General features: G+C 41.0%; 1 protein-coding gene across 4 annotated transcripts in view; it reads left to right on the top strand.

The window, feature by feature from the left end:
• The window catches only part of ARHGAP26 (Rho GTPase activating protein 26), a 473,410-nt gene that overhangs the window by 178,900 nt on the left and 278,300 nt on the right, over positions 1–16,210 (top strand). For all 4 annotated transcript variants that reach the window (XM_027546098.1, XM_027546101.1, XM_027546099.1 and 1 more), the window contains exon 11: positions 2,787–2,865. In XM_027546098.1, coding sequence (XP_027401899.1) covers positions 2,787–2,865 — 79 coding nt within the window. The remainder of the gene's footprint in view (positions 1–2,786; positions 2,866–16,210) is intronic.

Below are 16,210 nucleotides of genomic sequence, written 5' to 3'. Positions count from 1 at the left end.
AATCACACGTGGAAAAGAATTTATCTTTTGATATTTCTTCGTGAAATAAAAACAAATCCTGTTGACTTTCCTGGTTACTAATGCCAAGTGGCCCACCCTTAATAGCGTCTGAGTTTGTTTGAACTTCCTCTTTGTGACTCTGGGTGGAAATTTCACACTGTTTGCCATGAAGTTGATGTGACATCTGCAAGGTCCCTGAGATCTTGGTCTGCTAGGAAGCTATTGTGGTTTCACTGTTTGCTGATGAACACCTAGCAGGAAATGAACTGAGATACTTTGGTGTGTAGAGAGTAGCTTTTCCCCAGTGTGGAGAGTAGAGTGTCTTTGCTCTCCAGTGTGGGGAGAACATGAAGGAAAAATGGGCTGTCTGTGTGGGAAGAGGTGCCTCAGGATCACCTGAGAAGATGGTTAAAATTCAAGTTCTCAGGCACAGCACATAAGTGCAAGTTTAGTGAGGCAGGGCTGGGCTGGGTACCTCTATGCCAAGGGGATGCCTGATGTCCAGGCGCAACAACACTGACAGCAACACTCAAAAAAGAGTTTCAGGCTCAGGGACTGGAGAGTTCCACAGCGGACTGCAGCTTCGTAGACTTTTCATCTCAAAGCTATTAAAGCTTTGTATGTGGCTTTAAACTGAAAGAGTAGAATCAGTCCACCAAGCCCCAGCCACAGGGCCGCAGCTGCCAGCAGTCTGCAGATATGCAGCAGGTCAGGCACACTAGATGGGCTGACAAATGGTGGGAGAAGACGAAGGAGTTCCCTGGCCTGTGCAGTAAATCACTGTGCCTTTTGAGTCACTGGGTCTAGGTACTAGCACCCAGTGTGACCCACCAAAGGGTGACTGCCCACTTGGGAATAGCTTCTGTCCCATCGCCTGCCTGTCATCCACCTGCTTACCCCCAGCCACTTGCACACACCCCGCCTCTCCTGCTACTCCTGCCTGGTCTTTTTTCCTCTCCCTGCCCCAACCCTCTCGTTCACCGCCTCCCACACTAACACTCCCTCCCCAGTGCCCCTCATTCCCAGCCTCCCCTAGATATGTTTTTTTTTTTTTTGGTGTGTAGTAGGTCTTCATTGCTGTGTGGGCTTTTCTCTGTTTGCAGAGAGTAGGGGCTCCTCTCTAGTTGCAATGCCTGGGCTTCTCATCGTGGTGGCTTCTCTTGTTACTGAGCATAGTCTCTAGGCACGCAGGCTTCAGTAGTTGTTGTATGTGCGCTCGGTAGTGGCAGCTCACTGTTCTAGAGCACAGGCTCAGTAGTTGTGGTGCGTGGACTCAGTTGCTGCACAACGTATGTGATCTTCCCGGACCAGAGATCCAACCCATGTCTCCTGCATTTGTAGGCAGATTCTTTACCTCTCAGCCACCATGCTTCCATGCTTTGAAAACTTTTTTTCTTTGGAGATGTTGAGGAAGGATGAATGAAAACAAATGTGATGTTTAAAATATGTTCAATATAAGTAGACCTAGCATGTTCATTGAAACTGTGGAAATAAGCCAGGAGCAGCTAGAACAGCGACTATAAGTGGATTGAATAAATAGGCTTAGGTGTTTGTGGACCCAGACTTGTGCTGTGCAAGGCATCATGGAGTTCGTGTGTGTGTCCACTGTACCTTCTGTGATCCTGAGCGGTGCTGCAGACTTAATTCTTGCTCAGTGGATCTCTGCCTTCCTTTTAGGCTTTCTCAAACTTTAAAGATGAGGATTTGAGTCATTAATTCTTAACTTTTTATGGGTTGCAGTGTCCTTTCATAATCTGATAGGCAGTTTGAATTATTTGTCCAAAAAAAAGGCACAAACATTTGGAGGAGGGAGGGTGGCTCATAGACTCTTTGGGGCCCATCCTTGGACCCTAAGTCAAGAATTCCTGTCTTAATGAGCCTAGAGAGCTTGTAATCCTTTCTCCCAAGTTCCTTTTTGTGGTGCACCCCTCTTGTGTGACATCTGTTAGGGGTACACAACAAACATTATTCGATATCATGTGCATGCTTTCTGGAGGGTCTTTGCTCAGTTTGAAAGAGCAAGAATATTTCAGGGAGAGAGTGAAAAGAGCTAATGCACATAAAGAATGCATTTAGTTCCTGCTGTGCTAAAGATTCTTTTGAAACTAGTGTGTACATTTAATATAGTCATAAGTATAATGCCCATTAGATATTAGACCAGGATCCCTCCACTTGGATGTTCCATCTCTTTTTATTGAGTCCAATAATTCTCTTCAGTTTTTGATGTTGGTTAGTCGCTAAATCGTGTCCAACTCTTTTGCAAACCCATGGACTGTAGCCCGCCAGGCTCTTCTGTCCATGGACTTTCCCAGGCAAGAATTCCATTCTCCAGGGAATCTTCCTGACCCAGGGATCGAACCCAAGTCTCCTGCATTGGCAGGTAGATTTATTACCACTAAGCCACCAGGGAGGAGTTTATTGTACCCCTACTTGGAGTCAAACACTCTGGTAGCATTTTGGGAGACAGGAACGAATATGATCTCAAAGAATAAACAAGGCTGAAGGGAATCACTTGACTCCTCTGTGTACTTAGCTGTATGTAGAGTCCTGTATGTAGAGTCCTGGTGGTGTTTCCTGCCACCTTCCTGAGGGAAGTGGGCTTACTGAGAGGGATTTGGGGTGATGGCTTTGCTTTCTGAGGCTGGAAGGTGGCTCTGAAGAGCTGAGGGGCGCCTGTCTCTCTGCACGCCATTAACCCTAGTAGCCTTTCCCTCGGTTCCATGGGTGTTTCTTTAAGACACACCTTCATCTGTGGCACTGGTTTACATGTCCTTGTTTCTCCGTAGGCCCGGGGTTATCACCATGCAGGCATTGTCTGAAGAGGACCGAAGGCTCTGGATGGAAGCCATGGATGGCAGGGAACCTGTAAGTAACAATTCAGGGAAGTAGAGCAAGAATAAAGGTCTCGAGTTGTTTTGCTTCCTTAGTGCAGCAGTTTTTGCTTTTGCTCTAAATAAAACCTTGGGCTCTCGAGATCAGTGTACCAGAGGGGCTTTTTATTTTTATCTTTTTTATTCCTGGACTAATGTTCCTGGATATTGATATTGCTTTTGTGTGGATGCAGTTCTGAAGCTTTGGCCTCTCAGTCTAAGGTATGGGTCCTGCATGACGCCACATCAGACCAGAGACCCCCCTTCACCAAGGCAGTTGTAATGCCCAGAGGACTCTTAGAGGGAGGCACCGTCAATTTGACTTACAGAATACTCATCGATACTGCCACAAAGTGCAGTCCAGAGCATTACTTCAGATCCATTTTAATAGATTAAATGATGATAAAAGTGTATGCAATTGATGCAGAATCTTGTCATCACCCTCTGGTTCAGCTTCCCATTGCTATACCTGGTTCACATCCCACTGTAACTGATGAGATTACCATGATCCACGAAAGGAGTTAAGCCTAAAATGTGATCTATCCTCCTGTTTCAGAGGTGCTTGTCTCTGCTAGGTGATGTAATCTTGTGGTTTTCCTGCATCTTGTGACATGTAAAACCCACGGAAGAACCTTGGGGAAGTCCCTAGAGTCAGAGTAGTCATCTTAACTTGGGGCCAAGGATCTCAACTCCAGTACTCAGCAAATCTCAAGGTTACAGAAGTCGTTAAGAGTACAGTCTGACCATGTCCCACCAGTAAAAGATAAAAAGAATCCACACTGTCAGAGGGCCAATAACTGGGCCAATAATTATCACATACAAAGGCACTGTCAAAAAAGGGAAATGTGTGTAAGGGACATGAGGCAGGCATAGCGTGCATTGACTGTAGAGCTGTGCATCACACGGGGTGTGCAATACAGATGATTCCAGTTCAGTTGTGTGTCTCTTTCTCAGCTTGCTCTGGTTAGGTGATCTGTATTGATTAATGTCATTTTCTACTGAGATATTTTGTGTCCAAACATGGAACTCATTATAGTCAACTAAGTATAGACAAATAACTAGTATTTGTATCACATTTAATAATACAGAGCAAGATTTAAAAAACTGTTGAAAGATTTAGGTGCAGTTTGCTAAACCTAGTTAATTAAATAAACATATCTTAGTTCTTCTCCTGGACTAAATGAAATACAGGATACCCCTGATTTTCCCTGAATACTCTGTTACTGATAACTTTTGATAGCTCTCTCAAAAGCAGATACACATTTCTACCTTCAGGGCTTTGGGAGCACAGTAGGTGCTTGATGTCACAGGCTTTTCAAAGCAGCCTTTCCTAAGTAGTCTTCATCTCTGCTGTTATCACCTACCATTAATTGAGCTTTTGTGTGTGTGTGTCTGTAAGGCACATATTTGACACATGGCATCTCTTAACCTCTTAGTACCTAACAAACTAAATGTTATGATTCTGTTTCACAGATGAGGAAACTGAGGCTTAGAAGAGGTTAAATAACTTACCCCAAGTTGTATGGATAGTAAGTGGCTATTATTAGTAGGGCACAGGCTAGGTTGCTATAACAAAGAGACTTCAAAGTACAAAAGCTTAAATAAAATAGAAGTTTATTTCTCTCATGGAGCTCAGAAGTGAGCAGTCTATACCTAACAGAGTCATTTTGCTGAGACAGACTGGAACCTGGGACCTTTTCCTGCAATGCTTGCACCTGGACAAACCTGTCCTCCAACAACAGAATACAAAGAAACTATAAGGGACTAAAAATAACTGAGTGCTGGCTTAGTTGGGGCAGATTCTGGGCAAAAGATACAAACAGACCAGAAGACCTGACTGCCACTTTTGAAGAACAACTAGCAAAAGCAGGGATTTGGGAGCAAAAGCAGGGTACTGCACATGCCCCCTGCACACACTACCACCTAAGGGGTGAGAGAACCACCTAAGCCACCCCTCCAGCCCAATCCCTCAACACACCTCTACCCTCACTGCATATAAGGAGCCATCTCCCACCTCCTCAGGGAGCAAGTAAGGGAAGCTGTTACTTGTTCTCATTCCCCTGCTAGCTGCCCTGGGGCCCATAAAACCTTGCGTGAATTTCTTGTTTGGCCTCTACTCAATTTCTATTGATTGGGAAAGGCTATGAATCCTGATCGGTATCAGTGCCATCCTCAATCCATGGCTTTCCATGTTCCATTCACTTCCATTTTTCAGCCAGATAATGGAAATGAGAGCATCTGGGATCCAGAAGATGCATACCCCACTTCCACAGCCCCCTAAATAATTATATGGCCACATTCATCTACAAAGGAGCATGAGAAAAGTAGGCTGAGCATAGGCAGCCATGGCTGCAGTGCCCAGGGGATCTTACCACTTCAAGGGGGAAGAACAGAAACTGTGGGGTGGTTAACAGTTTCCACCACAGTGCAGAGCTAGCATTGGAACCTGTATCTAGCCCTAAATGTCTTTGGTTTTCATTTTTAATAGAGATAAAATGTCAAATTCCTTCTAAGAATCCTGTTAATTTTTTCATTGATTTCTGTGACTGTCTTAAATGATTCTTAACTCATAGGGCAGGAAATACCCAGAAAGAAAAATCCTGTTGGGGCATACTATTCTTTGTATGAACGAAAAGCCCACTTTGGGGTGGGTAGATGTGTGTGTGTGTGTGTGTTCCCTCCAATAAGCTGGAGTTCTTAAATTGCTTCACACACTGCACGTTAAGTCTCCCCGCCTCCCTCTCCCACCCTTTGGTGTTTGTTCTCTGTCTGCACATACTTGGTTTTCTTATAAACCACCTTAGTTTCCCCGTAGGTTAACATCTGACCTCTGCAGGGAAAGTGTGCCTCTGAGAGACACATCTCCTTGCTCCAAAATGTGCATAGTAAAACAAGCTTAAGCACAAAATAATTGTTTTCCAAATGTAATATAAATTTATTTCCTCTCAGTAACATATAGCCTGCGTTGAAAACCACACCTCTGTGTGCTTTTAAGTTTCCTGAAGAGACACATAAAGGCAAGCATGTGATGACAGTGTAATTGGCAGGAATATTAGGCCTAATTTTGTCTCCCATTGCTGAGAGCCTCAGGGGAGCATTACAGGAGCTATATACCCAGTAGACAATTAGCAGATCTGCTTTAATCACCATCTCCCTAACAGTTAGGTCTGTCCCCTTGGGAATTTTGGCTTTGGTAAGGGAGCAGAAACCTTTTTCTCTAGCTGATCTTCAAATATTTCCTTTACTTCAGGGAGATGTTAATGGCAGCACCTATCTTTTGTTTTTATACTTAGAGCTCCATTCTGTAATTGATTACTCAGTGTTGGTTTTTTGTTTTTTTTTTAATTGAAGGGGTTGGTAATCTTGGTTTCCATCTTTTATTTCTTTCATCATTCAGTAACACCTTTTTTGGTTGGGAAAAAACCCTTTATGAACTCCAAGTCAATTTTATTTTTTTTTAACAATGTTTTAGCTTATTGTTAAATAAATTATAGCTTTTAACAACCAGTAACATGCTAGTCTAAAGAAACGTTGAATGTCTTTATCTTATTGATGGATATATAATGGAGAAAGAAATTAGAGTTGTGTTTCAGTAATGAGCATTATTGGAGAAGGCAATGGCACCCCACTCCAGTACTCTTGCATGGAAAATCCCATGGACGGAGGAGCCTGGTGGGCTGCAGTCCATGGGGTCACTGAGAGTTGGACACGACTGAGCGACTTTCCTTTCACTTTTCATTTTCATGCATTGGAGAAGGAAATGGCAACCCACTCCAGTGTTCTTGCCAGAAAAAATTTCATGGACAGAAGGGCCTGGTGGGCTACAGTCCAAAGGGTCACAAAGAGCTGGACATGACTGTGACTAAGCCAACTAAGCACAAGCGCGTAGTTGAATGGCGTCTACCCTCCCTTTTAAATGGAGTTCCTCTGTTGGGGCTGCTGCTGCGGAAGAAGGAAAAAGTATCAGGGACTAAGGAAAAACCACTTGTCTAGTAAGTGGACAAGTCAGCATGGCTTCCTCCTGCCGACCTCCATGTTAAAGAAATGTTCTGTTTTAGTCCTTGTGGACTTTGAGACTGAACGGTCTGTCCTCTTGCCTATCTCTGCTAAGCCCAAGTTCCAGCCCCTGAATTCTTCAGGAACTCATAGGAAGCAGCAATTGCTTTGAATCTTATGTTCTGTACCCAGTATCTGAAAGAGTGAGCTGTGTTTTAAAGGCAAAAGTGAGATTGATGACCATTCAGATGAGATCTCATAATCGGAGGCAGAATGTCATGGTGGTTAAAAATGTGGGCTCGGGCAGCCAGGCTTTAAATCCCTATTCACCACAAATAGCTCTCTCACACTAGGAAATGACCTGGTCTCTCTGAGCATGTTTCTTTACCTACAAGGTGGAGATATTAATAGTATCGTCCTATAAGATTATTTTATAAGGATCAACATTTATGTGAAGTACTTAGATAAGGCCTCTATGTGGTGAAGTGCTCATTAAATGTTAATTCATACCATTATCTTTTTGGAGAGGAGGGACAGATATCCAGACACTTGGATTCTCTTTGTAGCTCCTTTTCTAAATTACTCAGCTCATTTGAACACAGAGTTTATTTAGTCACCCTGGCCAGGCTTACCAAAGTGCAGGGCAGGAACTGTTTTCACTAGTATGGAAAATGTGATTTCATTTAGCAGTCAGTCTGCACTCTCAGGCTATGAGTTGGAGGAGCATGCAGTAATGTTTAGCCTTATTTGCTATGATGTGGCCCAGGCCTGGCAGTTTGTAATCCCAGCTGTATGCTCAGCTCAGCTCATTATTCTACTGCTGAAACTTATATTTTCTTTTCTTAATAAAATAAGTGATCAAAGGAGTATGGATGGTTAAGAAGGTGAGGAGTGGAATTGCTGAGCTCCTGTGTAATGATGCAGGTCTCACTTCTTTATGAGTAGAAGGGTGGTGTGGAAGAATACTTCTGTCCATTTTGTGAAGGCTTTCTTTGTAACATCACATAGTGTGAACTGATAAATCGTCTGAAAGTGAGGTTCCTAATTTACTTTCCATTTCCCCACCTCAGCCCCCCACTTGGCCCCAAGCTGCTAGGAAACTGGATTAAACCTCCATGTTACTTGTTTTTGTTTCTTTTTGTCTTACTGAGTTAAGAAGCTGGTTGTCAGCCTCATCTTTGAATCATATCAGTGTTTTTATATAGGTAGAATTTATAATAGTGTATATTCTATCATCAGGGTGCCCAAGTCTTAAAAGAATTGTAGTACTCGTCATGTCTTTCCTTGTTCTCTTTGGTTAGATGTCCTTTAGAAGAACAATTTCTTATGAAAATCATAGGATATTTAATTGAGGCGCCTGAGCTGTGAGTTGGGAGAAAAGAAGAGATCAGTTAAATTGTTTTATGATGAAGAGCTGATGAAACTGTTCTAAGAAATGGAAATTTTGATAGCCAGAAGATTTTTGGTTTGAACCTTACAATTTAATAACAGACTGGTGGTGCTTACTCAGGTCTTAAAGATTCTTCTTTCAGCGTTTAGCAAACATGTGTACATTGTCCACCAATTATCTTGATGAGGAATGAGGATACCAATATGAGGAAGGCCCATATTAATAGAAATTTCACTTTTTTGCTGCAGTTTCGCCATTGCCTAGCACAGCAGCTGGCCCAGTATAAGTACTCTGTAAATACTTGTTGAAAAACTGGAGTCAAAACTAAGGAGAGGAGTTGAGGATAAACCCCCTTTTCTTTACAAACCATACTGCTTCCCTTACTTGAGACTGTGTGGGTAGATTTTTAATTCCTTGATTGTATCCTTCATTTAGATACATATCTACTTACTTGCAACAGAATTTAGCTGAGGGACCAGTTAATCTTTTTTGTGCCAGGAAGACATTTGGCAATCAGGTAAAGCCTTTAGATCCTTTCTCAGAGTAATATTTTTATTTTTTTTTCAATTGGGGTATAGTTGTTTTATGTTATACAACAAAGTGTATCACTATAGCTGTCTGTTGTTCACTTCAGTTCCTCAGTCCTGTCCAACTCTTTGTTACCCCATAGACTGCAGCACGCCAGGCCTCCCTGTCCATCACCAACTCCCAGAGTCCACCCAAACCCATGTCCATTGAGTCGGTGATGCCATCCAACGACTCATCCTCTGTCGTCCCCCTCTCCTCCCACCTTCAATCTGACTCAGCATCAGGGTCTTCTCAAATGAGTCAGTTCTTTGCATCAGGTGGCCAAAGTGTTGGAGTTTCAGCTTCAGCATCAGTCCTTCCAATTAATATTCAGGACTTATTTCCTTTAGGATGGACTGGTTGGATCTCCTTGCAGTCCAAGGGATTCTCAAAAGTTTTCTCCAACACCACAGTTCAAAAGCATCAATTCTTTGGCACTCAGTTTCTTTATAGTCCAACTCTCACATCCATACATGACCACTGGAAAAACCATAGCCTTGACTAGACGGACCTTTGTTGGCAAAGTAATTTCTCTGCTTTTTAATATGCTAAGTTGGTCATAGATTTTCTTCTAAGGAGCAAGCGTCTTTTAATTTCATGGCTGCAGTCCCCATCTGCAGTTATTTTGGAGTCCAAGAAAATAAAGTCTGTCACTGTTTCCACTGTTTCCTCATCTATTTGCCATGAAGTGATGGGACCAGATCCCATGATCTTAGTTTTCTGAATGTTGAGTTTTAAGCCAGCTTTTTCACTCTCCTCTTTCATTTTCATCAAGAGATTCTTTAGTTCTTCTTCGCTTTCTTCCATAAGGGTGGTATCATCTGTATACCTGAGGTTATTGATATTTCTCCTGGCAATCTTGATTCCAGCTTGTGCTTCCTCCAGCCCAGCGTTTCTCATGATGTACTCTGCATGTTAGTTAAATAAGCAGGGTGACAATATACAGCCTTGATGTACTCCTTTCCCGATTTGGAACCACTTTGTTGTTCCATGTCCAGTTCCAACTGTTGCTTCCTGACCTGTATACAGATTTCTCAAGAAGCAGGTCAGGTAGACTGGTATTCCCGTCTCTAAGAATTTTCCAGTTTGTGGTGACCCACACTATCAAAGGCTGTGGCATAGTCGATAAAGCAGAAATAGATGTTTTTCTGGAACTCTCTCACTTTTTCAATAATCCAACAGATGTTAGCAATTTGATCTCTGGTTCCTCTGCCTTTTCTAAAACCAGCTTGAACATCTGGAAGTTCACAGTTCCCATATTGGGAAGCCTGGCTTGGAGAATTTTGAGCATTACTTTACTAGCGTGTGAGATGAATGCAATTGTGCGGTGGTTTGAACATTCTTTGGCATTGCCTTTCTTTGGGATTGGAATGAAAACTGACCTTTTCCAGTCCTGTGGCCACTGCTGAGTTTTCCAAATTTGCTGGCATATTGAGTGCAGCACTTTCACAGCATCATCATTTAGGATTTGAAATAGCTCAACTGGAATTCCATCACCTCCACTAGCTTTCTTCGTAGTGAGGCTTCCTAAGGCTCACTTGACTTCACATTCCAGAATGTCTGGCTCTAGGTGAGTGATCATACCATCGTGATTATCTGGGTCATGAAGATCTTTTTTGTACAGTTCTTCTGTGTATTCTTTCCATGTCTTCTTAATGTCTTCTGCTTCTGTTAGGTCCATACCATTTCTGTCCTTTATTGAGCCCATCTTTGCATGAGATGTTCCCTTGGTATCTCTAATTTTCTTGAAGAGATCTCTAGTCTTTCCCATTCTGTTGTTTTCCTCTATTTCTTTGGCTTTCTTATCTCTCCTTGCTATTCTTTGTAATTTTGCATTCAGATGGGTATATCTTTCCTTTTCTCCTTTGCTTTTCACTTCTCTTCTTTTCACAGCTATTTGTAAGCCTCCTCAGACAGGCATTTTGCTTTTTTTGCATTTCTTTTTCTTGGGGATGGTCTTGCTCCCCATCTCCTGGACAGTATCACGAACCTCCGTCCATAGGTCATCAGGCACTCTGTCTATCAGTTTTAATCCCTTAAATCTATTTCTTACTTCCACTGTATGATCATGATGATTTAGGTCATACCTGAATGGTCTAGTGGTTTTCCCTACTTTCTTCAATTTAAGTCTGAATTTGGCAATAAGGAGTTCATGATCTGAGCCACACTTAGCTCCTGGTCTTGTTTTTGCTGTATAGAGCATCTCCGTCTTTGGCTGCAAAGAATATAATCAATCTGATTTCGGTATTGACTATCTGGTGATGTCCACATGTAGAGTCTTCTCTTGTGTTGTTGGAAGAGTGTATTTGCTATGACCAGTGCATTCTTTTGGCAAACCTCTATTAGCCTTTGCCCTGCTTCATTCTGTATTCCCAAGGCCAAATTTGCCTGTTACTCCAGATGTTTCTTGACTTCCTACTTTTGCATTCCAGTCCCCTATGATGAAAAGAACATCTTTTTTTGGTGTTAGTTCTAAAAGGTCTTGTAGGTCTTCATAGAACCGTTCAACTTCAGCTTCTTCAGCCTTACTGGTTGGGGTATACACTTGGATTACCACAATATTGAATAGTTTGCCTTGGAAACGAACAGAGATCAGTGTGTCATTTTTGAGATTGCATCCAAGTACTACATTTCAGACTCTTTGTTGACTATGATGGCTGCTCCATTTCTTCTAAGGGATTCTTGCCCACAGTAGTAGATATAATGGTCATCTGAGTTAAATTCACCCATTCCAGTCCAGTATTCTTACCTGGAGAATCCCATGGACAGAGGAGCCTGGCAGGCTACAGTCCACGGGCTCCCAAGAGTTGGACACGACTTAGCGACTAAACCACCACCTCCTCCCTCTTAGGCCTCCTTCTTTCCATCTTCCCCCCAGTCCTGCCTGTCTAGATCACTGCAGAGCACCGAGCTGAGCTCCCTGTAATGTACAGCAGATTTCCACTAGCTAGCTATTTTATACATGGTAGTGCACACATGTCAATCCCAGTCTCCTGATTCCTCCCACCCCACCCCCCACCTCCATGCCCACACATTCACATTGTCTACATCTGTGTCTCTATTCCTTTCCTGCAAATAGGTGTGTCCATACCATTTTTTAAAATCCCATGTATATGTGTTAATATATGATTTTTCTCTTTCTAATTTGCTTCACTCTGTATGACAGACTCTAGGTCCATTCACATCTCTACAAATAACCCAATTTCATTCTTTTTTATCACTGAGTAGTATTCCATTGTATATATTACCACATCTTTCTTAGAGTACTGTTTTTATTTTATTTTTTTTTATTTTTAAAATTTACATAATTGTATTAGTTTTGCCAAATATCAAAATGAATCTGCCACAGGTATACATGTGTTCCCCATCCTGAACCCTCCTCCCTCCTCCCTCCCCATACCATCCCTCTGGGTCGTCCCAGTGCACTAGCCCCAAGCATCCAGTATCGTGTATCGAACCTGGACTGGCAACTCGTTTCTTACATGATACTTTACATGTTTCAATATCATTCTCCCAAATCTTCCCACCCTCTCCCTCTCCCACAGAGTCCATAAGACTGTTCTATACATCTGTGTCTCTTTTGTTGTCTCGTACATCGGGTTATTGTTACCATCTTTCTAAATTCCATATATATGCGTTAGTATACTGTATTTATGTTTTTCCTTCTGGCTTACTTCACTCTGTATAATAGGCTCCAGTTTCATCCACCTCATTAGAACTGATTCAAATGTATTCTTTTTAATGGCTGAGTAATACTCCATTGTGTATATGTACCACTGCTTTCTTATCCATTCATCTGCTGATGGACATCTAGGTTGCTTCCATGTCCTGGCTATTATAAACAGTGCTGCAGTGAACATTGGGGTCCACGTGTCTCTTTCCCTTCTGGTTTCCTCAGTGTGTATGCCCAGCAGTGGGATTGCTGGATCATAAGGCAGTTCTAGTTCCAGTTTTTTAAGGAATCTCCACACTGTTTTCCATAGTGGCTATACTAGTTTGCATTCCCACCAACAGTGTAAGAGGGTTCCCTTTTCTCCACACCCTCTCCAGCATTTATTATTTGTAGACTTTTGGATCGCAGCCATTCTGACTGGTGTGAAATGGTACCTCATAGTGGTTTTGATTTGCATTTCTCTGATAATGAGTGATGTTGAGCATCTTTTCATATGTTTGTTAGCCATCTGTATGTCTTCTTTGGAGAAATGTCTATTTAGTTCTTTGGCCCATTTTTTGATTGGGTCATTTATTTTTCTGGAGTTGAGCTGTAGGAGTTGCTTGTATATTTTTGAGATTAGTTGTTTGTCAGTTGCTTCATTTGCTATTATTTTCTCCCATTCTGAAGGCTGTCTTTTCACCTTGCTAATAGTTTCCTTTGATGTGCAGAAGCTTTTAAGGTTAATCAGGTCCCATTTGTTTATTTTTGCTTTTATTTCCAATATTCTGGGAGGTGGGTCATAGAGGATCCTGCTGTGATGTATGTCAGAGAGTGTTTTGCCTATGTTCTCCTCTAGGAGTTTTATAGTTTCTGGTCTTACGTTTAGATCTTTAATCCATTTTGAGTTTATTTTTGTGTATGGTGGTAGAAAGTGTTCTAGTTTCATTCTTTTACAAGTGGTTGACCAGTTTTCCCAGCACCACTTGTTAAAGAGATTGTCTTTAATCCATTGTATATTCTTGCCTCCTTTGTCAAAGATAAGGTGTCCATATGTGCGTGGATTTATCTCTGGGCTTTCTATTTTATTCCATTGATCTATATTTCTGTCTTTGTGCCAGTACCATACTGTCTTGATAACTGTGGCTTTGTAGTAGAGCCTGAAGTCAGGCAGGTTGATTCCTCCAGTTCCATTCTTCTTTCTCAAGATCGCTTTGGCTATTCGAGGTTTTTTGTTTTTCCATACAAATTGTGAAATTGTGAAATTATTTGTTCTAGCTCTGTGAAGAATACTGTTGGTAGCTTGATAGGGATTGCGTTGAATCTATAAATTGCTTTGGGTAGTATACTCATTTTCACTATATTGATTCTTCCAATCCATGAACATGGTATATTTCTCCATCTATTAGTGTCCTCTTTGATTTATTTCACCAGTGTTTTATAGTTTTCTATATATAGGTCTTTAGATTCTTTAGGTAGATATATTCCTAAGTATTTTATTCTTTCCATTGCAATGGTGAATGGAATTGTTTCCTTAATTTCTCTTTCTGTTTTCTCATTATTAGTGTATAGGAATGCAAGGGATTTCTGTGTGTTGCTTTTATATCCTGCAACTTTACTATAGTCATTGATTAGTTCTAGTAATTTTCTGGTGGAATCTTTAGAGTTTTCTATGTAGAGGATCATGTCATCTGCAAATAGTGAGAGTTTTACTTCTTCTTTTCCAATTTGGATTCCTTTTATTTCTTTTTCTGCTCTGATTGCTGTGGCCAAAACTTCCAAGACTATGTTGAATAGTAATGGTGAAAGTGGGCACCCTTGTCTTGTTCCTGACTTTAGGGGAAATGCTTTCAATTTTTCACCATTGAGGGTAATGTTTGCTGTGGGTTTGTCATATATAGCTTTTATTATGTTGAGGTATGTTCCTTCTATTCCTGCTTTCTGGAGAGTTTTTATCATAAATGGATGTTGAATTTTGTCAAAGGCTTTCTCTGCATCTATTGAGATAATCATATGGTTTTTATTTTTCAATTTGTTAATGTGGTGTATTACATTGATTGATTTGCGGATATTGAAGAATCCTTGCATCCCTGGGATAAAGCCCACTTGATCATGGTGTATGATCTTTTTAATGTGTTGTTGGATTCTGATTGCTAGAATTTTGTTAAGGATTTTTGCATCTATGTTCATCAGTGATACTGGCCTGTAGTTTTCTTTTTTTGTGGCATCTTTGTCAGGTTTTGGTATTAGGGTGATGGTGGCCTCATAGAATGAGTTTGGAAGTTTACCTTCCTCTGCAATTTTTTGGAAGAGTTTGAGCAGGATAGGTGTCAGCTCTTCTCTAAATTTTTGGTAGACTTCAGCTGTGAAGCCGTCTGGACCGGGGCTTTTGTTTGCTGGAAGATTTTTGATTACAGTTTCAATTTCCACGCTTGTGATGGGTCTGTTAAGATTTTCTATTTCTTCCTGGTTGAGTTTTGGAAAGTTGTACTTTTCTAAGAATTTGTCCATTTCTTCCACGTTGTCCATTTTATTGGCATATAATTGTTGATAGTAGTCTCTTATGATCCTTTGTATTTCTGTGTTGTCTGTTGTGATCTCTCCATTTTCGTTTCTAATTTTGTTGATTTGATTTTTCTCCCTTTGTTTCTTGATGAGTCTGGCTAATGGTTTGTCAATTTTATTTATCCTTTCAAAGAACCAGCTTTTGGTTTTCTTGATTTTTGCTATGGTCTCTTTTGTTTCTTTTGCATTTATTTCTGCTCTAATTTTTAAGATTTCTTTCCTTCTACTAACCCTGGGGTTCTTCATTTCTTCCTTTTCTAGTTGCTTTAGGTGTAGAGTTAGGTTATTTATTTGACTTTTTTCTTGTTTCTTGAGGTGTGCCTGTATTGCTATGAACTTTCCCCTTAGGACTGCTTTTACTGTGTCCCACAGGTTTTGGGTTGTTGTATTTTCATTTTCAGTCGTTTCTATGCAAATTTTGATTTCTTTTTTGATTTCTTCTGTGATTTGTTGGTTATTCAGCAGCGTGTTGTTCAGCCTCCATATGTTGGAATTTTTAATAGTTTTTCTTCTGTAATTGAGATCTAATCTTACTGCACTGTGGTCAGAAAAAATGCTTGGGATGATTTCTATTTTTTTGAATTTACCAAGGCTAGCTTTATGGCCCAGGATGTGATCTATCCTGGAGAACATTCCATGTGCGCTTGAGAAAAAGGTGAAATTCATTGTTTTGGGATGAAATGTCCTATAGATATCAATTAGGTCTAACTGGTCTATTGTATCATTTAAAGTTTGTGTTTCCTTGTTAATTTTCTGTTTAGTTGATCTATCCATAGGTGTGAGTGGGGTATTAAAGTCTCCCACTATTATTGTGTTATTGTTAATTTCTCCTTTCATACTTGTTAGCATTTGTCTTACGTACTGTGGTGCTCCCGTGTTGGGTGCATATATATTTATAATTATTATATCTTCTTCTTGGATTGATCCTTTGATCATTATGTAGTGACCTTCTTTGTCTCTTTTCACAGCCTTTGTTTTAAAGTCTATTTTATCTGATACGAGTATTGCTACTCCTGCTTTCTTTTGGTCCCTATTTGCATGGAAAATCTTTTTCCAGCCCTTCACTTTCAGTCTGTATGTGTCCCCTGTTTTGAGGTGGGTCTCTTGTAGACAACATATGTAGGGGTCTTGTTTTTGTATCCATTCAGCCAGTCTTTGTCTTTTGGTTGG

Source organism: Bos indicus x Bos taurus, chromosome 7 (genome assembly GCF_003369695.1).
Source record: "Bos indicus x Bos taurus breed Angus x Brahman F1 hybrid chromosome 7, Bos_hybrid_MaternalHap_v2.0, whole genome shotgun sequence".
Classification (NCBI taxonomy): domain Eukaryota; kingdom Metazoa; phylum Chordata; class Mammalia; order Artiodactyla; family Bovidae; genus Bos; species Bos indicus x Bos taurus.
The sequence above is the reverse complement of the archived record's forward strand: the minus strand, read 5'-3'. Positions and strand labels throughout refer to the sequence as shown.